The sequence below is a fragment of the Somniosus microcephalus genome, chromosome 1, assembly GCF_052327205.1.
Source record: "Somniosus microcephalus isolate GS21.2 chromosome 1, FLI_Smic_1.0, whole genome shotgun sequence".
In the NCBI taxonomy this organism is placed as follows: Eukaryota; Metazoa; Chordata; class Chondrichthyes; order Squaliformes; family Somniosidae; genus Somniosus; species Somniosus microcephalus.
This window is the reverse complement of record NC_140987.1, coordinates 382692201-382719173: the sequence shown is the minus strand read 5'-3', so window position 1 is coordinate 382719173 and position 26973 is coordinate 382692201. Positions and strand designations below refer to the sequence as shown.

Below are 26973 nucleotides of genomic sequence, written 5' to 3'. Positions count from 1 at the left end.
AGAACTATTCCACCATGCAGCCCTCACACTCCCTCTCACTCTGATGCTTTGGCCACAACTGACAACACACAGGGAGGGCCCTTGGTCTTGCAACCTCACTCCATCTTTGTCTCCTTCTAAGTATTATGCTATGCAATCTCTGCACTCACTCCTTCATTCTCACTCAACCTCCACTTGTCTCCCTCATTGCAGGAAAAGAGAGCTCACAACAGGAGGGAGCGAGCCAGGACAGGAGGAGGGCCGCCCTCATTAGCCCAGCTCACCCCCTGGGAGGAAGGCGTCCTGGAGATTGCCGGGGCTGACCGAGATGTGGACGTTGGGGAAGGACAGGCAGGAGCATCCCCGCAAGCTGGTGACAGAATAGTTTTCCATCTCTCTGGCATTGCATGAGTCGCTGATAATGATTCTGAAGCTACATCATATGGACTTATGATCATCTGCAGAATGCAATGTGCATGTAACCTTGGCATCACATCTCTAACTTTTTCCTTGACTCCCCCACAGGACCATCGAGAGCCCCCATCCCCACGGTGCAGGAGGAAGAGCCTGAGCAGCCAGACTCCTCAGAGGAATCTGCAACCTCTGAGGGCGCAGCGTCATCAGCAATAAGCGCACCCAGTACCAGCACAGACACTCACACCTCGGTGGGACCTTCGGGACATAGAGTAGAGTTGTCACCTGGTGTATCACAGCTCACAAGTGAGCATCAGCAGATTGTGGAGACAGGGACAGCAGTGGAGAGTCCTCGTCGGAGGGCGCAGGACTCTGCCAGCTCGGCTCAGCTGCATGTCGACCCTCTGCCTCTGGGTCCACCCGTAAGATCAGAGGTGATGGAACTCCAGGCACAGATGCAGGAGTCTCTGGCAGGTTTTGTCTCTAGGGTCGCTGCGAGTGTGGAGCAAATGGAGGAGTCCATAGCGAACATGGGCAGAGCCTTTGTGGAGTCATTGGCGCATGAACGCATCACCACGGAAAGGATGACAACCTCCGTGGAAAGGATGGCTACAGTAGAGGAGAGGATGGCTACGGCCATGGAGGAGCTAAGTTGCCAGAGTGTTGAAAACATGGTGAGTGTTCAGAATAGACTGACATCTCTGAAGGAGCGATGGTCAGCTATTGAACAGAGAAACCAGACCTTCATGGCCGGCCCTCTGAGTAGGACTGCCATTGTAGAAACGGGTCCCCATGGCCCCCCTGATGTGCAGCAAGCTGCTGTCAAGCCACTTGCAGGCACTGAGGGGGACCTGACCCATGAGAGGGAGGTTGGTGGCAGACCTCAAGGAAGTGGGGGCTCCTCTCCAAGCATTCACACTTCCATGCCACTGCAGAGCCCTCGGTCAGAGCCCCGCCGGAGTCCACACCCAACGGAGATAGAGGTCTCAACCCCTGCACAGCCGCAGGAGCAGCAGACTGCTGGCGAGCCCTCACAGGCTCGCCATCCCAGAGGACGCCCACCAAAGGTGTCGAGACAGGAGCAGCAGCAAAGTGAGCAAGGGGCCTCCACATCTGCTGAAGCCACAGGGGAACCACTACGTAGGAGCACGCGTAAGAGGAAAATAAAGCACTAATAGTCACAAGGGTAGTCACTTGGGTGAAATGTGTTTATTTTAAAAATGCCATCAGTTGGTTATTGTAAATAAAATTTCTGATGGCAACTTCTGCAGTTGTGGCATGTGTCATTTCGCAAATGGGGCTGGAGGTCCTCTAATGCCAAGAGGGGAAGGGAAAAAAAGCCTCCCATGCATCTGGTAGGTTCCTCAGTTGAGGAAGCGCTGAGTGAGGGTGGCAAGAGGGGTCTCGCAGGAGGTCACAATGGAGAAGTGTGTGAGGCTCCAACCTTCCACAGCTGTGGTTATGCCTTCTAAAATTTCCCCCAGGCCTGAGACAACAAAGTCCTACCACCTGCAAATGATGACTGATCAAATATCCTCTTTAATGTTGGACCTGCAGCTGATAGTCAGCAAGCCAACAGTGTTCACGCCAGGTTTCACAGGCGTCATCCCCACCAGGCGCGTTTTGTGTGGGAAAAGGGTTAAACAGGCAAGGGCCTGTTAAAATGGAATTATAAAGGCCAATCAGTGCTGCTTAAAAACCCTAAAGACCAGTCCCGCCTGCAACAGGACTGTTGCAGGCGGGACTGATTCGGGTCAATCAAACACACCTACGTTAAAATGGCGTGGAGGCGGGAACCAGGCCGGGAGGGGGGGGGTCGCGACCCCTAGGTTTTGCGATTTTAACCCCCCGCACGCCTAAAAACCCGCCTAATGGCCCAATGAAAACCAAGGCCAGAGTTATACAGCACAGAAAGAGGCCCTTCGGCCCATCGGGTCTGCGCCGGCCATCAAGCCGCATCTATTCTAATCCCATTTTCCAACACTTGGTCCGTAGCCTTGTACGCTATGGCGTTTCAAGTGCTCATCTAAATGCTTCTTGAATGTTGTGAGGGTTCCTGCCTCTACCACCCTTTCAGGCAGTGAGTTCCAGATTCCAACCACCCTCTGGGTGAAAAAGTTTTTCCTCAAATCCCCTCTAAACCTCCTGCCCCTTGCCTTGAAACTATGCCCCCTGGTTATTGACCCCTCTATTAAGGGGAAAAGTTCCTATCTATGCCCCTCATAATTTTGTACACCTCAATCAGGTCCCCCCTCAGCCTTCTCTGCTCTAAGGAAAACAACCCCAGCCTGTCCAGTCTCTCCTCATGGCTGAAGCGCTCCAGCCCAGGTAACATCCTGGTGAATCTCCTCTGCACCCTCTCCAAAGCAATCTCATCCCTCCTATAGTGTGGCGACCAGAACTGCACACAGTATTCCATCTGTGGCCTAACTAGCGTTTTGTACAGCTCCATCATAACCTCCCTGCTCTTATATTCTATGCCTCGGCTAATGAAGGCAAGTATCCCATATGCCTTTTTAACCACCTTATCTACCTGTCCTGCTGCCTTCAGGGATCTATGTACATGCACACCAAGATCCCTCTGATCCTCCGTCCTTCCTAGGGTCCTACCATTCATTGTGTATTCCCATGCCTTGTTAATCCTCCCAAAATGCATCACCTCACACTTTTCAGGGTTAAATTCCATTTGCCATTGTTCTGCCCATCTGACCAACCCGTCTATATCGTCCTGCAGCCTGAGGCTTCCCTCCTTGCTATTTACCACTCCACCAATTTTTGTGTCATCTGCGAACTTACTGATCATACCTCCTACATTCATATCTAAATCATTAATGTACACTACAAACAGCAAAGGACCCAGCACCGATCCCTGCAGTACACCACTGGACACAGGCTTCCAGTCACAGAAACAACCTTCGACCATCACCATCTGCCTCCTGCCACTAAGCCAATTTTGGATCCAATGTGTCAAATTGCCCTGGATCCCATGGGCTCTTACCTTCTTGACCAGTCTCCCATGTGGGACTTTGTCAAAAAGCCTTACTGAAGTCCATGTGGACTACATCAACTGCACTACCCTCATCCACGCACCTAGTCACCCCCTCGAAAATTCAATCAAATTTTTTAGACATGACCTCCCCCTGACAAAGCTATGCTGACTATCCTTGATTAATCCTTGCCTCTCCAAGTGGAGACTAATTCTGTCCCTCAGAATTTTTTCCAATAATTTCCCTACCACTGATGTTAGGCTCACTGGCCTGTAATTCCCTGGTTTATCCCTACTACCCTTCTTGTATAATGGTACCACGTTAGCTGTCCTCCAGTCCTCCGACACTTCCCCTGTGGCCAAAGAGGATCTGAAAATTTGTGTCAGAGCCCCTGCAATCTCCTCTCTTGCCTCACACAGCAGCCTGGGATACATCTCGTCTGGGCCTGGGGATTTATCCACTTTTAAGCCCGCTAAAACCACTAGTACCTCCTCCCTCTCAATACTAATTTGTTCAAGTAGATCACAATCCCCCTGCCTGATTTCTATGCCTACATCGTCCTTCTCCATAGTGAACACAGATGCAAAATATTCATTTAAAACCTCACCCACATCCGGCTCTACACACAGATTGCCACTTTGGTCCCTAATGGGCCCTACTCTTTCCCTGGTTATCCTCTTGTCCTTAATATACTTGTAAAACACCTTGGGATGTTCCTTTATTTTGCCCGCCAGTGTTTTTTCATGCCCCCTCTTCGCTCTCCTAATTTCTTTTTTTAAGTACCCCCCTGCACTTTCTATACTCCTCTAGGGCTTCCACTGTTTTTAGTCCTTTGTATCTGCCAAAAGCCTCCCTTTATTCCCTAATCCATTCTTGTACATCCTTTAACATCCAGGGTTCCCTGGGATTGTTGGTCCCACCCTTGACCTTTACAGGAACATGTTGGCATTGTACTCTCTCTATTTCCTTTCTGAAAGACTCCCACTGCTCTGATGTGGATTTTCCTGCAAGTAGCTGATCCCAGTCCACTTTGGCCAGATCCTGCCTTATCATATTAAAATCGGCCTTCCCCCAATTTAGAACCTTTAGTTATGGTCCATCTTTGTCCTTTTCCATGACTACCTTAAATCTCACCAAATTATGGTCACCGTCACAAAAATGCTCTCCTACCGACACTTCTACCACTTGCCCGGCTACATTCCCTAGAATTAGGTCCAGTATGGCCCCCTCTCTTGTAGGACTTTCTACATGCTGGCTCAAAAAGCTCTCCTGGATGCACTTTAAGAATTCCGCACCCTCGAAGCCTTTCACACTCTGACTATCCCAGTTACTATTGGGGAAGTTGAAATCCCCTACTATTATTACCCTATTATTTCTACACTTCTCTGCAACATACCTCTGCACTGGGAGGAAGGGGGGGAAAAAAAGAGCTAATCTGTGAAATGGAAATCTTTGACTTCCACATTATTCCCTCCGCCCTATTATTGTTTCTCCAACTCTTTCTGTGCGCCCAGCAACCACCAGAATCAAAGACACAAGTCTCTGGCTGTACCCTTCTATTATGCCACTTAATGTGCAATTTTTCTTCTTAATAAAAGGGTTGTGGAGGCATTGAGCCATTATCTACCTGATCCATTGTGAATCTTGGTTATAGGGTCCAGATGGGTCAGGCTGAAACAAATGATAAAGAGTTACAGCTGTATGGAGAACCTTCTGTTGGGTACAAAAATCTATTGGCAGCAAGAAAGTGAACTAGATTAGCAAACTTCAATCATACCAAAAAAGAAGCAGGATCCACATTACAATATACTAAGCCACCAGAATACGGTTATTCTGTTTCCAATAATATGAACACCAATAAACTATAAGTAAATTTAAGGTGGATGGGGAGGGAACATACTAACTGAGCCTCCTGCTCTAGGGGAGGAGGAATATTTCATGATTGTGTATATATGAATAAAACGGATGCCTGTAGCGGTTACAGTGGTGCTACTGTATTCAAATGAACTGTGTGAGAACAAGAACAGGTTCTAAATAATGGCTTCAAATGGAAGTACAGGAAACTTTGTGATATCCGGCACTGACGGGACCGGCGTGTTGCCGATCTATCAAAACTGCCGGACATACAAAGTTAATGTTGAAGCATACGGAGGTTTTCATCTCCGTATCTGACAACAAACACTGTTGCTTAGCAACAGCTTCTAAAGAGTCGGCTGCAGCTGCAAGCGTCTGTAACTGAAGCTGTTGCTATAGCTACAGACCTTGCAGTGCCTGACTGGGAAAAAAAAAAGAACGAGAACAAAAAAAAACGGCTCCTGATTTTTGCCATTAGATCGAGTATTCCGGACATAGAACCTCCGGATAAACCAGTTTCCTGTATTCTGTTTAAAAACACAGGAATCTCAGAGTGAAAAATGCTTTGTTGATGTGGACAGTAATGAGCTAGTTACCAGCACGTAGTATCTCTGGAATATATATTGGCTCAGATTACATCAATTAAGAAAAATTAAGTGGAACTGAACCAGGATCAGTGCACTTGATCATTGTGAAGAAGGGAAAGACCGAGTGGTCCACTGAGTTGATTGCTGTCCTTTCACCTCTCTGAGGGAGTCAAAGTTCACTCTCTCTGAAGGCCATCAAAAGTCTTAAATGAAGTGGGCTTGGCAGTCTCAACCTCATACTTGTGAGCTTGAATCTGTAGCATAAGATATTTAACTTGGGTTCTAACATTCAAATTTAAATCTGATGCCGATTTATTTTTATTCAGCACTAATTTCAGTCCAAGATAGATCATATACAGGAAACTTTGTGCTATCCGGCACCGACGGGACCGAGCTGCTGCCGTTCCCTCAAAACTGCCGGACACTCCAGAGTTAATGTTGAAACAACAAACCCTGTTGCTTAGCAACAGCCTCTAAACAGTCAGCAAGTGTCTCTGTAGCGTCTCTAGCTGAAGCTGTTGCTTAGCTACAGACCTTACAGAGCTTGACTGTTCAAAAAAAGCAAAGAAAAGAAACGAAAAGAATAAAAAACGGCTCCTGATTTTTGCCGGTGGCTCGAGCTTGCCGGATGGTTCGCCTCCGGAAAACTCAAAGTTTCCTGTAGATGGCTGATGTGGGGAAATGTCACACTGGTGCAGTAGAGGGTTCTCTTTATAGGCTTGGATTGGCACACTGTTGGGGCAAAGTACAGGGGAATTTATTCTGTATCTGACCCATGTCATACTTGATTTGGGAGTACTTGATGGTGACATTAGGTGCCAAAAGGGAGAAGTATTAACATTCCAGCATTAACACCATCATTTTGATAAGCACAACAATATTGTAAAAAGGAAAACAAAATCTAAAATACAAATGTTTATATAAAAACCAATGAACAGAACCATAATGTGCTTGACAGATCCATAGCGTAAATCACTTTTATGACATGGGAGAGGGCATAAAGTGTAGTCCTTTATTCTGCACTGTAATGCAGATTCCTTCACAGCATGACCTCAGTGCTTTCTCCCCAGTGATCATGTACCCACTCCACGGATGAAATGGTTGCAACAGAACTCCAGGACTTCATGGTCAATAGATCGTATATACACACACAACATAAATAATGTCTGATCCTGATAGCTACATCTCATTTCTTACTCTACCTGTGAATTCTTCTATAAGCATCCTGCTCCTCCTGACAAAGAATTTTTGGAAGTTCCACAGCAGACTCCAGGCACACTTTACCAATGGTTTCGTGTGGCACTACGTGGATAGGGATTTCTATTCGTTCATACCTGTAACCAAATTATCGAAGGTTAATGCCATTCAGGTGACATGACATCCTAACCCATCAGCTTAGCTCAAGTACTTTATGATGTTTGTATGACCCCAGAGATTAAATTACAGCCCTACCAACTTCTATGTATTTTGAGCACAAGTCTCCAACTTGAAATTGTTTTCTCCACCAATTGGTTATCTCACACTAAGTTCAACCCCTGGCAGAGAAGGCAAACAATCAGCTCCAAGACTCTGTGAAAACTACTTCAAAACTAGTGCGAGGACACATGCACGGATGGGCCTACTCTCCGATTTTTCCATTCCTTCCACTTGACATTTCCACACAATAATAAGATTCATCACCTCACATTACAAACCAAGGTCCTTAGTATACATTGGCCTAGAAATTGGGGTGAGGCGCCAAACTGGCGCCAAGTTCGCCTGGGCGCAGATTTTTGTGCAGTGTTCGGAGCAGTAGCGATCGTCAGATATTCAGCCTCAGTGCCCCTAGAGGGAGACGGGGCGCGGCTCGAGGCGCTCCGCGTCCCTCTTAGGGCGCTGAAAGTGAATTTCGCAGCGCAACGTGCCGCAGCGCCACACGCTGCGGTACGGCACGCTGCGGTACTGCAGGCCTTCCTCCCATTGTTAAGGGGGAGGGGCCTGCAGCAGCGCGAACCCCGATCGCGAGTGCCGACAAAATAGTCCAGCACTGTGGAGAAGTGCCGGGCTCTCGGGAAACAGCCGGCAATGCTGCGGAGGAGGGGGGGGGGGGGGGGGGGGGGGGGAATCTGGAGGCCGGGGACGGAGGTGCTGGCAGGCAGCCGCCGAAAAAAACGGCCGCCCCGTACCTCCACCTTAACTTGCGCCTCTGCCGGCGCAGTAAGGCCCCGTGAACCGGGCGCGGGTAGCGAACGGCGCAACAGTGGCGTTCGCTACCAAATATCGCGATCAGAGCGCGAATGGGGCGCTGCGCACACCGATGACGTCATCGGTGGCGGCGCAGCGCAACAGGCTAACGTCACCATTAGCGCCCCTGCTGAATATCGCAGGAGGCGCAGCCAGTGGCGCTACAGCCACTGACTGCCTCTTTAGGCGCTAACAGGTGGCGCTACTCACCCAATTTCTCCCCCATTATGTTTCACTAGAATTACGTATGCTGCATTATACTTACTCAGAACCTTTCTGCGCTTGAATCGACTGGAAACAGGTATAGAGAACTCGGCCAGTCTGAAAGAAACATGGAAAAAGGCAAAATATGCTGTTTAACCATGCCACGCAAATTTTTAATATCTTCTTAATGTAACCAAGAAGCTAATTAAACTGGTAGTTTTACGGTAACAGCTACCACAAAATCTGGGTGGAATTTAATCACTAACTTCTTGGAAACGTAATGATTTTGCAGGAAAACAGAGACTTTAATTAACCTTGTTCTGGAATGCGAGTTAGAAAATTGCCCTCTCTCTCTTTATGGTCCTGTATTCAAATCTAGGCCAGATTGAGGGGTTGAAAGTGTCTTTTCCTCTCTGACGACTAAGCGTCATGGGTGTAAAATGAGTTTGGAGCAGTAACAACCTAAGCCTACAGCACAAAACTATTGATAAGTTATTACAAATTGGCAATCACACTCATCAAGACAACAAGGAGGGTTGGCCTGGGAAATGAAAATGTTGTATTGGTGCAGTAGAGGGTACACTTTTTAGTTCGGAATTATGGCCGCCATGTTGGGGCAAAGCAAAAAGAACTACTTTTTAATCTGTGCAATAGCTGCCACAAGAGCACTTGCTGCTGCCAGTGAGTGCAAAAATATTCCCCAGCGCAGCTCTGACGCCACTCAAATAAAGAAAAAGCAAAAATGCACTACAGGTCGATCAACACCTGGAAAGAAGAAAAAGAACTTGCTTTTAGATGGTGCTTTTCGTGTCGTCAGCTGTGGCTCAGTGGGTAGCACTTTCGCCTCAAGTGGGTTCAAGTCCCACTCCAGAGGCTTGAGCACAAAAATCTAGGCTGACACTCCAGTGCTGAGGGAGTGCTACACTGTCGGAAGTGCCGTCTTTCGGATGAGACGTTAAACCGAGGCCCCGTCTGCTCTCTCAGGTGGACGTAAAAGATCCCATGGCAGGATTTCGAAGAAGAGCGGGAGACTTATCCCCGGTGTCCTGGCCAATATTAACCCCTCAATCAACATCACAAAAACAGATTATCTGGTCATTATCATATTGCTGTTTGTAGGAGCTTGCTGTGCGCAAATTGTACTTCATTGGCTGCAAAGCGCTTTGGGACATCCAGTGGCTGTGAAAGGCATTCCAAAATGCTTCACAGCCAGTTAATTACTTTTGAAGTCTTGTCACTGTTGTTTTTGTGAGCAAACATAGCAGACAATTTTGCACAGTGAGGTCCAAATGAGATGAATGACCAATTAATCTGTTTTTGCATGTGTTGATTAAGGGCTAAGTGTTGCCCAGGAAACCAGGAGAACTCCCTGTTCTTTTTCGGATGGTGTTGTAGGATCTTTTACATCCACCTGGAAAGGCCTGTTTAATGTCTCCTCCAAATGATGGCACCTCCAACAATGCAGAACTCCCTCAGAACTGATGCTGATGGACTTGCAATGCATTCTCAGCATTTTTATTATTTTTATTTCAGATTTTCAGCATTGCAGTTTGTTTTAAGATCACTGACATCCCTTGCCATGATCACTACAAAAGGGTAACTTGTCATTTACTGTACAGACATTTTTCTTCAATACATTTTTATTTTGGTCTGTCCGACACCAGCAAGGGCTGCACTTATGCTGCTCCATAACAAGCCACTAAGGGACAACAACAGGCCCAGTGACTTTCTCTCTCACCCTTTGAGGAAGCAATAAACCACCGCTGACTGCCACCAGATCACTAACACACAAAAGAATAGAAAGCTGGTATAGACCTTGGTGTTCTTGTCCTCAATGAAACAGGAGAAGATCAGCCCTACGAAGCCCTGGTCCATCATTTGGTACATGGCCTGGGTTCGGACATCTGACAGAGATAACGGAGTAACAAATTGATCAAGCTTTGCTTCTTGAACAGATTATTCATATGTATACTGACCTTGCAAGCAAGCTAAATGGACTCCAAACTATTCCAGCAAAAAGACTTCAACATAGTTTGGATCTGAATTGGCATAGTAGGGGCATAAACACAAATTTTACTGGCAAGGTACACTCTTATTCTGGCCTAATGCATAACATCCCATTAGCCAACATAACAAGGAGATAGCCCTCCAGCAGACAGTTACTATAAAACGCCTGAAGTGAAATAATCTACCGCACGGAAAGTGAACAACAAAGAATCATTTTTTTCTCTTTTTTAATAGACACAAACAAAACATTCTGAGGTCACAGGTGCTTATGCTGCATGATAGATTACAAAATCTCTCACAAATTAAAGACACCGGGAAAAGCTTTCTGATGGCTTAGCGGGTAAATGCAAAACCATCCAAAATGAGAAATACAAATGAGGAAGGCCTTTTGGCCATCTAGCTCATCTTTAAATGGAAGCCTATGGTCCCTGTCAAAGCATCCAAGTGTCTCTTTAATAACTTGAGTCCATTAAACTACAAGGTTCCAGATTCTGTGCTGAGTTGGCCAATCTAGGAAATCAACAAAGATGCTCCAACTCAGTTCTAAACCATGAGGCTAGGAAGGGTGAAAAAAAATCAGCCAGAGTTCCACCGCCTGATCATTATCCAGTGAACCCTGCTGGAAAGTGCACGTGATGTGGACAACCAGTTAGAATACGACTGGGCTCAGATATGATGCCTTTCACAGAAAATAGCCTGAAAACACATGGGATAGAATTTATCTTTCCCACCTGAGTGGTAAAATTGGCATTGTGGATTAGCCACTCATTATACACGCCGGCCAATTTTCCTTTCCATTGAAGTCAATCCGCAACGCCAAGTTTACCATCCGGCAGTGAAAGTTAAAATCTATCTCTTAGAATAGTCTTAGAATAAGGGGCTGCTCTTTCAAAACTGAGATGAGGAGGAACTACTTCACTCAGAGGGTGGTAGGTCCATGGAATATGCTGCCCCAAAAAGCTGTAGAAGCTACATCATTACATAAATTTAAAACAGAAATAGACAGTTTCCTCGAAGTAAAGGGAATTAAGGGTTATGGGGAACGGGCAGGAATTTGGACATGAGTCTAGGTTCGGATCGGACATGGCCCTGTGGGTAGCGGAGCGGGCCCAGGGGCCATGTAGCCTGATCCTGCTCCTATTTCGTGTGTCTAATTCTGTTAGATTCAGGAGATGGTTCTGTGATAGTAGATTGGCGGTTAGGATCAGATCAGCCATGATCTTATTGAATGGCGGAGCAGGCTCGAGGGGCCGATTGGCCTACTCCTGCTCCTGTTTCTTATGTTCTTATCTCGGTGTCTTGACTCATACATAAAAAATGTCTACTTGAGCAAGGTACCAGAGGGCTGTCAACACCTGTGGAATTGTACAGCAGCAAGGAGCAAAGGGGAGGGAAGACACTGCTAACAAGGGATACATACTCTCTAAACTGCTCACATAGGACACATTAGTTCCACTGTTACTTGATGCACAGTTCAGTCATGCACTTACCTACGTGTGAAGGCCATACAGTGATATGAGGGTGAGAATGGTACCATCCTACCACTCTCATTGGGCGGCCAGTCATTTCAGCTAACCTGTGCAAGTTGTCAAAGATTATAAATGAAACCTCTTATCACATAACCTTTGCGCAATGCATCTTCTCCAGAATCCTGCAATACCACAACCTATTCGCCCATCACCCCTGTGCTCGCTGACCTACATTGGCTCCCAAGTTAAGCACTGCCTCAATTTCAAAATGCCTCAATTTCAAAATTCTCATCCTTGATTTCAAATCCTTCCATGGCCTCGCCCCTCCCTATCTCTAATCTCCTTCAGCCCCACAACTCAGAGATATCTGCGCTTCTCTAATTCTGCTCTCGAGCATCCCTGATTATAATCGCTCAACCGTTGGTGGCCGTGCCTTCTGTTGCCTAGGCCCTAAGCTCTGGAATTCCCTGCCTAAACCTCTCCGCTTTGCTACCTCTCTTTCCTGCTTTAAGACACTTCTTAAAACCTACCTCTTTGACCAAGCTTTTGGTCACCTGCCCTAATTTTGCCTTGTGTGGCTCGGTGTCTAAATTTTTTTTGTCTTACAACACTCCTGTGCAGCGCCTTGGGTCGTTTTACTACGTTAAAGGTGCGATATAAATACAAGTAGTTGTTGTTGTTGTAATGCAACCCTCCCTAGAACCCTGACATCAAAACCTTAAAGCAAAGCAAAAATAAGTGAACTTCTCCTAGTTTATAAATATAGAAAAATAAGGTGGTGAAGGAATGTTATGAGTTTTTTAAAGATATTTTCCTGTCTTCTCCCAGTACCTTCCAGTTCAATAGGCAAAAAAGGTTTAAATTTGTTTGTTTCATATTTTGATGTAGTAGTATAGAGGAAGCTTTACTCTGCACCTTCTAGGAGTTTTATTTTGCATCTAACTTATAAACCAGTGTACACTATTATAAACCCATGTACAGTATAAGACTAAAATTTTTATGTCCTTATTTAGAACCAAGAATGGGTGGGGGGGGGGGCATTTTGTAAGTAGATCCCGTCTTTCCTCGGGTTTCCCTCTAGTGGAGCAATTTCTCTAAAGACAATGGACCCAGCAGCAGTATATCAATGCATTCTTATCGACTATTACTGACAACTGTTGCTTTGCTGCTCTAGTACTGTGATATTTAAATGACAACTTTCCCTTCTCACTCCTGTCCAGGCTTCTGCCTCTGATTTTCTGACAGCCCAGCAGGATAGATGCAGGGAGAAATACAAAATCAACAACAGGAGGCAGGACTGAAATCAGGAGGTAGAACTGTCACTGAAATAGCACAACACTGGTGTAGTGGAGCAACAAGCTGATGGGAATGCACTGCATGAAATGAGTGAGGGACAATGTATCTGTGGATCTGCCAGCCGACATGAAAAGGGAGAATTTAGGTTATTAGAAGCTTTGTCATTTCGGCCTTCAATTTATAACGGAGGTCATGGATTCTTTTGGGTGGAAATTGTGGGTCGCCTTGTACGTGATTAAATATGGTAACAAATGCTGTACCTGACTTGGGGCTGCCTGACAAGGCGATGGAGGGGGAGTTTTACTCTCCATCTAACCAGTGTTGTATCCAATCTGGAACTGCCTAATGAGGACACTGGGTGCAAAAGATCCTTATTCCCCAGTATTTAGATGCCTCATCTTGATAAAACATGAAAAAAATATTATCTGACAACATTTGCAGTAGGTAATGTTGCAACTGCTGGCCAACAATATCGTGATTCTACGTGAATCTCAGAGCCTGTCCTGATAGGAATCTCTATTGTGAGGTAATTGAAAGGATATCTCAGCTTCAGTAGAGGCTGCAGAAAGTTGCTCTGGAGAAATTTCCACCCGATCCTTGCGCTTGTCCGAGCGGCGGAGGATGATGACAGAATGAATGTGAACGATCCTGCTCGTGTCAACCTAAGGAAAAAATGAAGAGATTCCATTATCTTCTGTTTAGTTCCTAGCCTATCAAAGGGAATTGGTGGCACACTGTCTCTCATCTCTAGAACCTGGCTTCACATCCAGCCAGACAGAACAGATGAAAATCTCTCTCTCTCTATTGAATGTGAAGGTCCTAACTGAAATGAGTTTGTGCAAACTGAAGACTAGTACGAGAAAAATAAATGTCACACTGGTGTAGTACAGGGTGTTCTACTGAGATTCCGATTAAGACATATAATTGGAGCAGGATAGAGAGAACTCTGCATTTAATCCATGTTCTACCTGACCTAGGAGTGCTTGATGCTGACGCTGGATAACTAAAATGGAACGTGTTCTATTTCCCCACTGGTAGCGTGCTTCACCTTACTAAAAAAAAACTGAATAAAACATTTAGTTCTAATTTTTAAAAAGAAACGTAACACAAAAATATTGACAGATGCTGGGAATTTTCTCGGTGGTTCTCCGATCGACCATCATAACTTTGGCGGAACGCTGTTTATGCGGGGTAAACTGTGTTTCAACCAATCTTGAAGTTGAGGCAGACGATTGGGAGAAGCTCTGAGGAAATTCCCAAAGAGGGTTTGTCTTTTTTAGATTGAACATAAATAAGAAATAGGAGCAGGAGCAGGCCATTCGGCCCCTCGAGCCTGCTCCGCCATTTAATGAGGTCATGGCTGATCCGATTGAATCTAGATACTATAGTTGTCTTGCAATGCCTGGAAATAGTTATATAGCAGTTGCCCAACCATGCTGGTTTCCAAGCATTTTCTCCAGTTAAGTATTTCTTCTCTCAGTAAAGCAGCAACTGAAAATAAATTATTTACACTTACAACAGTGTCAGATTGAGGTAAATTATTGTGGCTCTTGGACACATTTTGAATTTTTAAAATCTTGATCTTCAGTTGTCCATTAAAGCTGATAACTGCCGTCAATTGTTTTGAGAAAGTGCACTTGCATTTAATTCAACCAAAACTCCCTTTACCCGAAAACCCTCGTGGGCCAAATATCACATGATTAGTGTGCAGCTAAATAAACATAGCATTTTTCACATTTATATAAGAATCTTGAAATATGTCAAGACTTCAAATATAATTTCAGACATCATTTAAAGTGGCACCTGTCCTGGTACCTAACCACGAATTTAACTATTAATGCAAGATTAAGTAAAACAAAATGCGCTCACTAATTATCTTCCTCCCCGAACCCTCCCAACCCAAATCATAAATCTTATCTGGGATTAACCCCCTGAATCAATTTCTTGTGTTGTTCTCTGGCTCTCATTTGTCAGCTTTAAATCAACTCTACATATTTTCTTGTCAAATATCTGAATGTTCTCATAAACGAAACTACCAACACAAGTACAGAATTGCAAGCTGCTAAGGAACAGTGAGGAAGATAGAGACCCAGGCGATTGAGAGACAACAAGGAGAACATAAACTGAGATAACAACAGAAAATGCTGGAAAAACTCAGCAGGCCAGGCAACATCTGTGGAGAGAAATTAAAAGTCGATGTTTCGGGTGAACCCTTTTTCAAAACTGGAAAGGAAATAAAATAGATCGAAGGCAGGGCTGCGATCGAACAAAAGAGAAGTAAAGAGACATTAAGAGGTATTCAAAACGAGACGAGATGGTAATAGGACAGAGGAGACAAAGACGGCTCAGATTAGGTGTGAAGTGTACGGGCAGGATGAGAAACAGCTGCCATGTGGGAAACAGAAAAAAAAGGAAAGGGGGGGGGGGGAAAAAGGGAAGACCCAAAACAAAGGGGTGGAAAAGAAATATATAAGTAAAAATGTAATAGGGGCCGAGGTTATGATCTGAAATTGTTGAACTCGATATTGAGTCCGGAAGGCTGCAAAGTGCCTAATCGGAAGATAAGGTGCTGTTCCTCGAGTTTACGTTGAGCTTCCGTGGAACAATGCAAGAGGCCAAGGACGGTGAGGTCCGAGTGGGAATGGAGTGGTGAATTAAAATAACAGGCGACCGGAAGCTCGGGGTCACCCTTACGGGCTGAACGGAGGTGTTCCGCAAAACGGTCACCCAATCTGCGTTTGGTCTCCCCAATGTAGAGGAGACCGCATCGTGAGCAGCGAATACAGTATACTAGATTGCAAGAAGTACAAGTAAATCGCTGTTTCACCTGGAAGGGGTGTTTGGGGCCCTGGACAGTGGGAAGGGGGGAGGTATAGGGGCAGGTGTTACATCTCCTGCGCTTGCACGGGAAGGTGCCAGGCGAAGGGGAAGGGCTGTTGGGGGTGATAGAGGAGTGGACTAGGGTGTCTCGGAGGGAGCGGTCCCTACGGAATGCTGAAAGGGGAGGGGAGGGGAAGATGCGTTTGGTGGTGGGATCACTTTGGAGGTAGCGGAAATGGCGGAGGATGATCCGCTGAATGTGGAGGCTGGTGGGGTGAAAGGTGAGGACAAGGGGAACCCCATCGTTGTTCTGGGAGGGAGAGGCAGGGGTGAGGCCTGGTTGCCATTGGCTACATAGCTAAGTCCTCTGATTTGGTTACAAAGGCAACTGACCTTGTTACCCCTTTAACCAGTTGTGAACATTGATGGTTAATAGCTAGTTTCTAAGCCAAGTTACTCAGTTGTTGAGTTCAATCAGTAACCTTGGTCTGCTGCTGAGATGATGACTGAAATCCCTTTGCTGGAGGTAATGCTATATCAAGACATTTCTTAGAACTTTAATACTATATAAAATCGCAAAATCATTACTGACTATTCAAGAATGGTGTAAAATGACATAAAACAGATTCCTCTTCTCCAAAGGTGAAATGCAAAGTAGCTAATAGGGAATTCAGAAGAAGCTTCTTTACTCAGACAGTGGTGAGAATGTGGGACTCACTACCACAGGGAGCTGTTGAGGCAACTCGTATAGATGCATTTATGGGGAAGCTAGATAAGCATCATTAAGACATTTTCAGATGATACAAAAATTGGCCGTGTGGTTGATAGTGAGGAAGAAAGCTGTAGATTGCAGGAAGGTATCAATGGACTGGTCAGGTGGGCAGAAAAGTGGCAAATGGAATTCAATCCGGAGAAGTGTGAGGTGATGCATTTAGGGAGGGCTAATAAGGCAAGGGAAGAGTGACTGCCCTTGACATCAAGGCAGCATTTGACCGAGTCTGGCATCAAGGAGCCCTAGTAAAACTGAAGTCAATGGGAATCAGGGGGAAAACGCACCACTGGCTGGAGTCATACCTAGCACAAAGGAAGATGGTTGTGGTAGTTGAAGGTCAATCATCACAGCCCCAGGACATCGCTGCAGGAGTTCCTCAGGGCAATGTCCTAGGCCCAACCATCTTCAGCTGCTTCATCAATTACCTTCCCTCCAACATAAGGTCAGAAATGGGGATGTTCGTTGATGACTGCACAGTGTTCAGCGCCATTCGCAACTCCACAGATAATGAAGCAGTCCATGCCCGCATGCAACAAGACCTGGATGACGTTCAGGCTTGGGCTGATAGGTGGCAGGTAACATTCGCGTCACAGAAGTGCCAGGCAATGACCATCTCCAACAAGCGAGAGTCTTACCATTGCCCCTTGATATTCAATGGCATCACCATCGCCGAATCCCCCACTATCAACATCCTGGGGGTCACCATTAACCAGAAACTTAACTGGACCAGCCACATAAATACTGTGGGAACAAGAGCAGGTCAGGGGCTAGGTATCCTGTGGCGAGTGTCTCACCTCCTGACTCCCCAAAGCCTTTCCACCATCTACAAGGCACAAATAAGGAGTGTGATGGAATACTCTCCACTTGCCTGGATGAGTGCAGCTCCAACAACACTCAAGAAGCTCGACACTATCCAGGACAAAGCTGTCGCTTGATTGGCACCCCATCCACCACCTTAAACATTCACTCCCTCCACCACCGGCATACCATGGCTGCAGTGTGTACCAGTTACAAGATGCACTGCAGCAACTCACCAAGGCTTCTTCGGCAGCACCTCCCAAACCCGCAACCTCTTCCACCTAGAAGGACAAGGGCAGCAGGCGCATGGGAACACCACCACCTCCAAGTCACACACCATCCTGACTTAGAAGTATATCGCCGATCCTTCATCGTTGCTGGGTCAAAATCCTGGAACTCCCTACCTAACAGCACTGTGGGAGTACCTTCACCACACGGACTGCAGCGGTTCAAGAAGGCGGCTCACCAGCACCTTCTCAAGGGCAACTAGGGATGGGCAATAAATGCTGGCATTGCCAGCGATGCCTTGATCCCATAAACAAATGTAAAAAAAAAACACAATAAATGGTAGGATACTGAGAAGCGCAGAGGAACAGAGACCCCTTGCAGTGCATGTCCACTGATCCCTGTAGGTAGCAGGACAGGTAGATAAAGTGGTTAAGAAGGCATACGGGATGCTTTCTTTTATTAGCCGAGGCATAGAATATAAGAGCAGGGAGGTTATACTTGAACTGTATAAAACACTAGTTAGGCCACAGCTAGAGTACTGTGTACAGTTCTGGTCATTACATTACAGGAAAGATGTGATTGCACTAGAGAGGGTACAGAGGAGATTTGTGAGGATGGTGCCAGGACTGGAGAATTTTGGCTATGTGGAAAGATTGGGTAGGCTGGGGTTGTTTGCTTTGGAACAGAGGAGGCCGAGGAGAGACTTAATTGAGGTGTAAAAAATTATGAGGGGAGTAGATAGGAAGCACCTATTTCCCTTAGCAGAGAGGTCAATAACCTGGGGCATAGATTTAAAGTAATTGGTAGAAGGATTAGAGGGGAGTCAAGGAGAACTTTTTCTATCCAGAGGGTGGTGGGGGTCTGGAACTCACTGCCTGAAAGGGTGGTAGAGGCAGAAACCCTCATCACATTTTAAAAGTACTGGATATGCATGTGAAGTGCCGTAACCTATAAGGCTATGGACCAAGAGCTGGAAAATGGGATTAGGCTGGATAGCTATTTTTTGGCCAGCACAAACACAATGGTCTCCTTCTGTGCCATAAATGTCTATGATTTGTATGAGGGAGAAGGGAGTAGAGGGTTATGCTGATAGTTAAGTGAGGAAGGATGAGAGGAGGCTCGAGTGGAGTATAACCGCCAGCATGGAACTGTTGGGTTGAATGGCCTCTTTCTGTGCTGTATATTCTATGTAATTCTATCAATTCCTAGGTCTATGCACAGTAGTGGGGTTCCCAGACACCACTGGGATTTCTCCATGCACATAAAAATACTATTTACATTTTCCCCCTACCCCCATCTACAGCCTAAGTCAGTCCTTTTTAAGCACATACAATCTCTGTAACTGAGGAGCTTTTCAACACAAACTAACAATGAGAAACCAACTACAAAACCAACTATATGTTACTTATCAAAATAGCACCAAGCACCACTATACCAATGTTTCCATACTTTATTTTATGGCTGCATTTTGTTTTTGGCAATACACAGGAAAATTACTTGGAGGAAAAAAAAGTGTAAAACTACACACAAACTAAGAATCCCATCAGGACCTATGAATCCTGCTATGAGGTCCAGTTACTGAGGGATGATGGTACGAGGACTGCCACCTTTTCCCCAAGTCTAAAACTGGATAGCAAGCCAGGCAGGGAACATAAGAATTATTTGACAAAGAAAGACAAAGGTTCATCTAGCTCGCCTTCTATCATCCTGGTAGACGCAGGATACAACGATAGTGGAGTCGTTGACTATAATCATAGCAATTACTCTCTAGTAATTAATCCACACCATGGCATGAGGAAAACACAAGTAGTAGAGAGCTTTGGGAACCATAGGTCCAAAGTCACCTGTTCCTTCCAAGAATGCTACACTTAACATATACCAGGTCTCAAGTTACTCGTATACTGTATCCCAAAATACTATTTTCTGAAAGAAATCGAATTTGCATTTGAATGAATCAATAATAACTGCTTCCACCATCTCTCTAGGGAGCCTGTTCCATAGATAAACCACTCGCTCACTGAAATATTGTTTCCGCAGGGGTTGGGTTTTTTAGCTTGAGATTTGCTTTGTTGAAATATCCATAACCCCAGTAGTTAATTCCCGCGAATTAATTGGGTGGGACTAATTGGATAGCTCTTTCAAAATGCCAGCACAGGCACCATGGGCCGAATGGCTTCCTGCTGTGCTCGAGGATTCCATCATGAGCAGCTCATTGAAGAACTGACAGTCCAGTAGAAACTCAGGCAGTACTTGTCCTGGTTTACCATAGGGTCCAGGATACAGCAGCCTTTACCATGATGGCCCCAGGCCCAGTCCCTCAGGCAGTGCCCCAGTGCCGAGAGGCAGAGACAGGGCCTCTCTTACTCAGGTGAGGGCTTTGATCACTGGGAGGAGGAGAAGGAGACCCGGTTGCTAGGGTAACAGTTCCCGGCCCCGTTGCTGGAGGGAGGGGGCCGCGGTTGCTAGGGTGACGGTCTCCCGGGCCGGTTGCTAAGGGAAGGCGCGATCTCTACCTCTCCAATACAGAGGCCCATCACTTCTTCCTTTTCCGTGGACAGAGCGTGATTCAAACATACGAGGAACGCATCCGAGTCCAGATGGACCCCGCACACCGCCATGTCCGCCCGGCCAATGCTGCGAATCCCAATCTAAGCTCAATTTAATCAAACCGGATCCTCTTCCTGCCCGACCACACAGAAAACAGTCGGCGCCGGGCGGAAAGCGCGCCTCGCCACTAGGTTCCGGGCCGTTCGCCGAGTGAAATTGCAGCAATGGCACTAAAACCCAGGGATAACGCAATGTGTTTACGGTTGAAGAAATTCACATTATTTACGTCTGTGGTTGTAACGCAGGTTTGAGAAGGTGTTAATATTTACTTCTCAGCGGTTCGCTCTGCAGCCACGTCTGCGATGAACCCGAACAGATTATTCGGTGACACGGGCTCCTCAGCGCAGGTAAAGGGCAGGACGACATCTGGCTAATCACAGTGTAAAGTCGGCTTTCATTTTTGATTCACGTGTCTTCTAATATTGTTTGATTTTAGAACAATTTTCCTTACCAAAACGTAAAGCACTGTTATTTTAAAATGTACTACTGTCATTTTTTCATTAGGTTCTCCTTATACTTGAGAAATTGTTCATCTTGATAATTAAACTTCATGTGCTCATTAGTGTGTTATAACTGTGAATTTATATATTTACTAACATTTACCATATCAGTAATAGCGGCCGATCCACTACCGCCCGTTTTACCCCTCCGCCGATGTTGTATTTTACCCCACCCCCATCCCCAGTGTACAGTCGGCTTTGTGGGAAAATACATCACAGTTGAAACGGTAAGTTAAAGTGACTTAAATAGTTGGTTTGCGGCACTTGTTAACAAACCTCCTAAATTAAACTTGAGACTCCAGGAAGCTGCGTTTGCATAAGCCTCCCCACAGCCATGGCCATTTTAAGAAGTACAGATAGAGACAGTGGAACAAGAATATTAATCCTGGTGATTGTAGATCTGTCAACCTTAGAGTGAGTCTGTGACCAAAGAGAGAAACTGGATGTAAACACATAGAAGTCTTTTTTAAATATAAATGAGATACACCAAAATAGGTATTTTCAAACCAAAGTCACTGAGACTACTACGTAATAGGTCCATGGTTGGGAACAGAAAGTGTCTTGGGGGAATTGCAATACATTGAGGCATCAGCAGACATGTCATAGATTCATGGAGCATGGTGCATGTTCTGGAACCTGGTTCAAGATAGAGTTGACATTTTTTGCCACGTCCAAAACAAAGTATTGGGCAGGGATAGAGTCCCAACTTGGGTTTTAATGTTTCCTTTGGAGCTGATATAAATTCTTTGAAAATTTGTGTTTTCATTGTCATAAGACACAAGAAGTGGGGAGTTCTGTTTTAAAAAGTGGACTTTGGGTACCTAACTTACATTTTCAAAATTTCTGTACATCACTCAAAGATGAACTGTTTTGTCCCAAACGTGTTGAGAATGTAATGCTGTATTTACTGTAGCTACCAGTTCCAAACAGTCCTGTTTACACTGCCTGGCTGGTACTTCAGTTCTCTTCTCTGCCAGTAGTTAAAACATTTAAATTAGCTGCAGATAGCTTTAAAAAGTGTCCCACTGGTTTGACACCTGAGTTACACTCCATGCAGTGTCAAAGTACCTACTCTGGGGAGTCCCATATCATTCGAGTCAGTTCAGGCCCCAACTCTGGAATGATACTGAAACTTTAGCATTACTGTGAAGCAGAAACTGAAAATTTGCAGTTAGTTTGCACTTAGTTTTTTTTGGATTGAAACAGAATGGCAAAACTGTTAAATGTAGCTCTCTTATTTCTAACGTAAACATGGAAATCTTGCTTCAGCACTGGCAACTTTGTGCTGTGGTGTTGGTCATGACCTTATTTAGTTCTAACAAAACAAGCCAACTTCTAAACCTCCCCTGGATAGTTATTGTTTCTCTAAATATCCAAATACTTAAAAGTCTTGCATTTTTCATGTGGCCATCACAACCAAAAGTATCACACGTGAAAATGTTACACATGCAAAATATGTCACATTTGCACCTGATTAGCTTAATTATCATACAGGAAGATTTTTTTCTACTCTGGGGGTCAATGTTTCCAATTGTAAACATTAAAAGAGGAACATTTTCCCACTTTTGTTTCCCAGACCACACATTCACAGGTTAGATGTAGGATAGAGCTCTCTATTTTATCCCAACAATTGTGGTCGGAGGCGTACATCCGGAGTAGGCATCCGACCCGCAAAACAATTACGAAAGTACCTGCTGCCAGCCAGGCTGCGAAAACATGCGGTCTCAGGCCTCGAGGCGGAGGGCAGCGTAATGGCCCACGAATCTCAGGGACGCAGGCGGTACAGAAGCATACCTGGGATCATGTGGGCCTAGTCCTCCAAACAATAAGCAGAATTCAATTTCAATCATTTACGAAGGGAATCCCCTAATGAGATGCAATGGAATCCCAAAATGTAATAATTATACAATTAATAGAATTGGAATTTTTCATAATTACCTTCATTCCACCAAATTCAATAAAAATTTAATTTTTTGATAATTTTATACATAATTAAAACGAATCCAGGCCAATATTTGCATAAACTCATTTAATAGTGTATGTGCATAATTTAGGATATGAAAATGTTTAATGCCTTAGCTATTCCCTTATGCTGATGCAAACAGGCCTTGCACCTGCATGCATCAACTGTAAGACTTATGTGGGCAATTGCTGGCCAGTCGCAGGGCAAGTAGCCCAACTCTGTGCCAGCGATTGCTTTTTTATGACCCCCGCAGATGGAGAGTACGCCATAATACACATTGCAATTTCAAGGCCAAGGTATCTTTACTGCTAGCACAGAAAAATATCCTCCAATACACACATTTTCACTTCTCTCTTCAACTGTCCTTTTAGGCTCTCTCGATAAGATTGTCAATTTAGTCCCAAGCTCAATAAAGGTGCCAGCAATCTCTCAGCTAACAGAGGAGAGTTTCGTCTCAGTTTGGCCTGGTTTCAAAAGCACGTTCTAGGGATGGATCGACCAGTTATTAGACTAGTTTAATAAGCTGGGCACATTTGTATCTCCAATTGTGTGTGTATGCTGCTTAACATAGATTTGTTAAACAGGTACTTTCCATGAGGATCAATCTCTCCATTTAGAGGAACCAAAGAAAGAAACAACCGTACAAAAATGGAAAAAAATCCCATATATGCCCTTTTTCTTTTTCAGGCACACTGCTATGTCTACCAAAGACCCCTGCCAGAAACAGGCCTGTGAAATACAGAAGTGTTTACAAGGTGAAATTTAGGAGTTTTCCCATTTCCTTTAGTGTGCTTAGTTTGAAGCATCTCAGTCTGATACTCGGACTATATCCTGTATCACCTATCATAAATTAGTTTGTTTATTACATAACTGTTTAATCTCATTGAGACACTAAGGTAATGCAGCTTGGTTCTGACTATTATTGAACAGCCTCACATGGTGTTTGACATTTTATCAGCTACAATACAACTTGTAAATGATCGAACATAAAACAAATTCAGTTGTGCAATACAACATTGGTCTGGTGTGAAGTTTAGTTTCCAACACTGAAAACAACTTCATACTTTTGTGCGTTTCCCTTACAAAAAACTGACTGGCAAAGGATAACAAATAGCTTCCAAAAAGTTGATAAGGCAAAGCACTTTTATACTTCACAATAGGATTTTTAATTTTAGAAAAAGGAAAAAGAAAGTGATGTTTGGAGTTTCTACAGACTAACCAGACCATCACTTACCCAAAACTTACTTCAACAGTGGGAGAGATGATCCATTAGTCTCCCATTGTACCTTCTATTTGGCATATCCTGTATTGCTAACAAGGGAAATTAGGGATAGCATAAGATCCAAGGAGAGGACATATAAATTGGCCAGAAAAAGCAGCAAACCTGAGGATTGGGAGCAGTTTAGGATTCAGCAAAGGAGGACAATGGGATTAATTAAGAAGGGGAAAATAGAATATGAGAGTAAGCTTGCAGAGAACATAAAAACTGACTGTAAAAGCTTCTATAAGATATGTGAAGTGAAAAAGGTTGGTGAAGTCAAGCGTAGGTCCCTTGCAGTCAGAATCAGGAGAATTTATAATGGGGAACAAAGAAATGGCAGACCAATTAATTTTTTTTTTCCTGTTTTTTTTTTCCAGTTCTGACGAAAGGTCTTCGACCTGAAAGGTTAACTCTGTTTCTCTCTCCACGGATGCTGCCTGGCATGCTGAGTTTTTCCAGCATTTTCTGTTGTTATTTCGGATTTCCAGCATCCGCAGTATTTTGCTATCCAATTAAATACATACTTTAGATACATAGATACATAGAGATAGGAACAGGAGTAGGCCATTCGGCCCTTCGAGCCTGCTCCGCCATTCAATGAGATCATGGCTGATCTTCGTCTGAGATCATAGCTGATCTTACCAGTTCAGTACCCCGTCCCCGCCTTTTCTCCGTAACCCTTAATCCCCTTAGCCTTTGGTTCTGTCTTCACAAAGGAGGACACAAATAACCTCCCAGAGATGTCGGGGAACATAGAGTCTAATGAGAGGGAGGAACTGAATGAAATCAGTATTTGTAGGGAAATGGTGTTGGGGAAATTGACGGGATTGAAGGCCAATAAATCCCCAGGGCCTGATATTCTACATCCTAGGGTACTTAAGGAAGTGGCCCGAGAAATAGTAGATGCATTGCTGGTCATCTTCCAAAATTCTATAGACTCTGGCACAGTTCCCATGGATTGGAGGGTAGCTAATGTAACCCCACTATTTAAAAAAGATGGTAGAGAGAAAATGGGAATTATAGACTGGTAAGCCTGACATCGGTAGTGGGGAAAATGCTAGAGTCCATTATAAAAGATGTAATAGCAGAGCACTTGGAAACAGTGACAGGATCAGACAAAGTCAACATGGATTTACAAAAGGTAAATCATGCTTGATTAATCTACTGGAATTTTTTGAGGATGTAACTGGTAGAAATAATGAGGAAGAACCAGTGGATGTGTATTTGGACTTTCAGAAGGCTTTCGATAAGGTCCCGCATAAGAGATTAGCGTGCAAAGTTAAAGCACATGGGATTGGGGGTAAGGTACTGACTTGGATAGAGAACTGGTTGGCAGACAGGAAGCAAAGAGTTGGAATAAACGGGTCTTTTTCCGAGTGGCAGGCAGTGACTAGTGGGGTACCTCAGGGATCGGTCCTAGGACCCCAGCTATTCACAATATATATTAATGATCTAGACGAGGGAACTAGATGTAATATCTCCAAGTTTGCAGACGACACAAAGCTGGGTGTGCGTGTGTGCTGTGAGGAGGATGCAGAGAAACTCCAGTATGATTTGGGCAGGTTGGGTGATTGGGCAGATGCATGGCAGATGCAGCATAATGTGGATAAATGTGAGGTTATCCACTTTGGTGGCAAAAACAGGAAGGCAGATTATTATCTGAACGTCAGTAGATTGGGAAAAGGGGAAGTGCAACAAGACCTGGGTGTCCTTGTGCACCAATTGCTGATGGTAAGCATGCAGGTGCAGCAGGCGGTTAAGAAGGCAAATGGTATGTTGGCCTTCATAGCGAGAGGATTCGAGTACAGGAGCAAGGATGTCTTGCTGCAGTTGTACAGGGCCTTGGTGAGACCACACATTGAGTATTGTGTGCAGTTTTGGTCGCCTTATCTGAGGAAGGATGTTCTTGCCATGGAGGGAGTGCAGCGAAGATTCACCAGACTAATACCTGGGATGGCAGGAATGACGTATGAAGAGAGATTGGGTCGATTAGGCATTATATTCGCTAGAGTTTAGAAGAATGAGCGGGGATCTCATTGAAACTTATAAAATTCTAAAGGGACTAGATGCAGGAAGGATGTTGCCGATGGCGGGGGAGTCCAGAACCAGGGGTCACAGTCTAAAGATAAGGGGTAAGCCATTTAGGACAGAGATGAGGAGGAATTTCTTCACCCAGAGAGTGGTGAACCTGTGGAATTCTCTACCACAGAAGGCAGTTGAGGCCAATTCATTAAATATATTCAAGAAAGAGTTAGATATATTTCTTAAGGCTAAAGGGATCAAGGGATATGGGGAAAAAGCAGGGACGGGGTACTGAATTTGGATGATCAGCCATGATCACATTAAATGGCGGAGCAGGCTAGAGGGGCCAAATGGCCTACTCCTGCTCCTATCTTCTATGTTTCTAAAACACACATGGTGCCGCAGCTTCAGCTCCATCACATCGTTCAGCTGAGTAACTCCTCCCCCAGAAGTACCACCAATAATCAACAGTAACTCCTAGAGGATAGAGGTTTTTCCCCTCCTTTCCCTGCTGCCAAAGAGGACCAGCTGGGGGCACTGGTAGAAGCTCCTGTACGAGAGCCAAACTGGATGAACATCTATGATCACGGGATGATTCACCGTTTTTCATGTTTCTTTTACAGCTCATCATTATCAGGAAAGCAAATGTCAGCACGTGATCCAAGAAATGCACAAGTGCTGTAAGACACATGGAAAGACATCAGTTTGCTGTTCAGGCTTTTTGAAAGAAGAAAAGAAAAGCTGACAGATATCCACCAGTGGGTGCAAACCCTTTGCTCAAGCCTCACCATTTCAGATTGCCAAGGTACTGCATAAGACATTTGACTCTAAGTCACATCATTACCGAGCACTCAGGATTGGCAAGAGGGTATAACGAGCACATGTCCTGAAATCCACTCCCAGTCAAATAATAAATCAGAAATGTACAGAATGGCAGAAAAATTGAATTTAATAATGTATTAAAATTTCACACATGACAATT

At 44.9% G+C, this 26973-nt stretch overlaps 2 protein-coding genes across 2 annotated transcripts in view; one reads left to right on the top strand and one right to left on the bottom strand.

Annotated features, from left to right (window-relative positions):
- Window positions 1-20588, bottom strand: part of brcc3 (BRCA1/BRCA2-containing complex, subunit 3) — a 25043-nt gene extending 4455 nt beyond the window's left edge. Inside the window, exons 1-7 of the mRNA XM_085996481.1 lie at window positions 20152-20588; window positions 13563-13682; window positions 11746-11833; window positions 10064-10152; window positions 8310-8365; window positions 7024-7155; window positions 5008-5051 (exon numbers count right to left, since the gene is read on the bottom strand). Of these exons, the coding sequence (XP_085852607.1) occupies window positions 5008-5051; window positions 7024-7155; window positions 8310-8365; window positions 10064-10152; window positions 11746-11833; window positions 13563-13682; window positions 20152-20256 (634 nt within the window). The 5' untranslated portion in view covers window positions 20257-20588. The remainder of the gene's footprint in view (window positions 1-5007; window positions 5052-7023; window positions 7156-8309; window positions 8366-10063; window positions 10153-11745; window positions 11834-13562; window positions 13683-20151) is intronic.
- On the top strand, window positions 19817-26973 carry cmc4 (C-x(9)-C motif containing 4 homolog (S. cerevisiae)). The gene is made up of 3 exons (XM_085996494.1): window positions 19817-20006; window positions 23396-23463; window positions 26615-26973. The coding sequence occupies exons 1-3, from the start codon at window positions 19933-19935 to the stop codon at window positions 26734-26736; spliced, it is 264 nt and encodes an 87-aa protein (XP_085852620.1). The 5' UTR covers window positions 19817-19932; the 3' UTR covers window positions 26737-26973.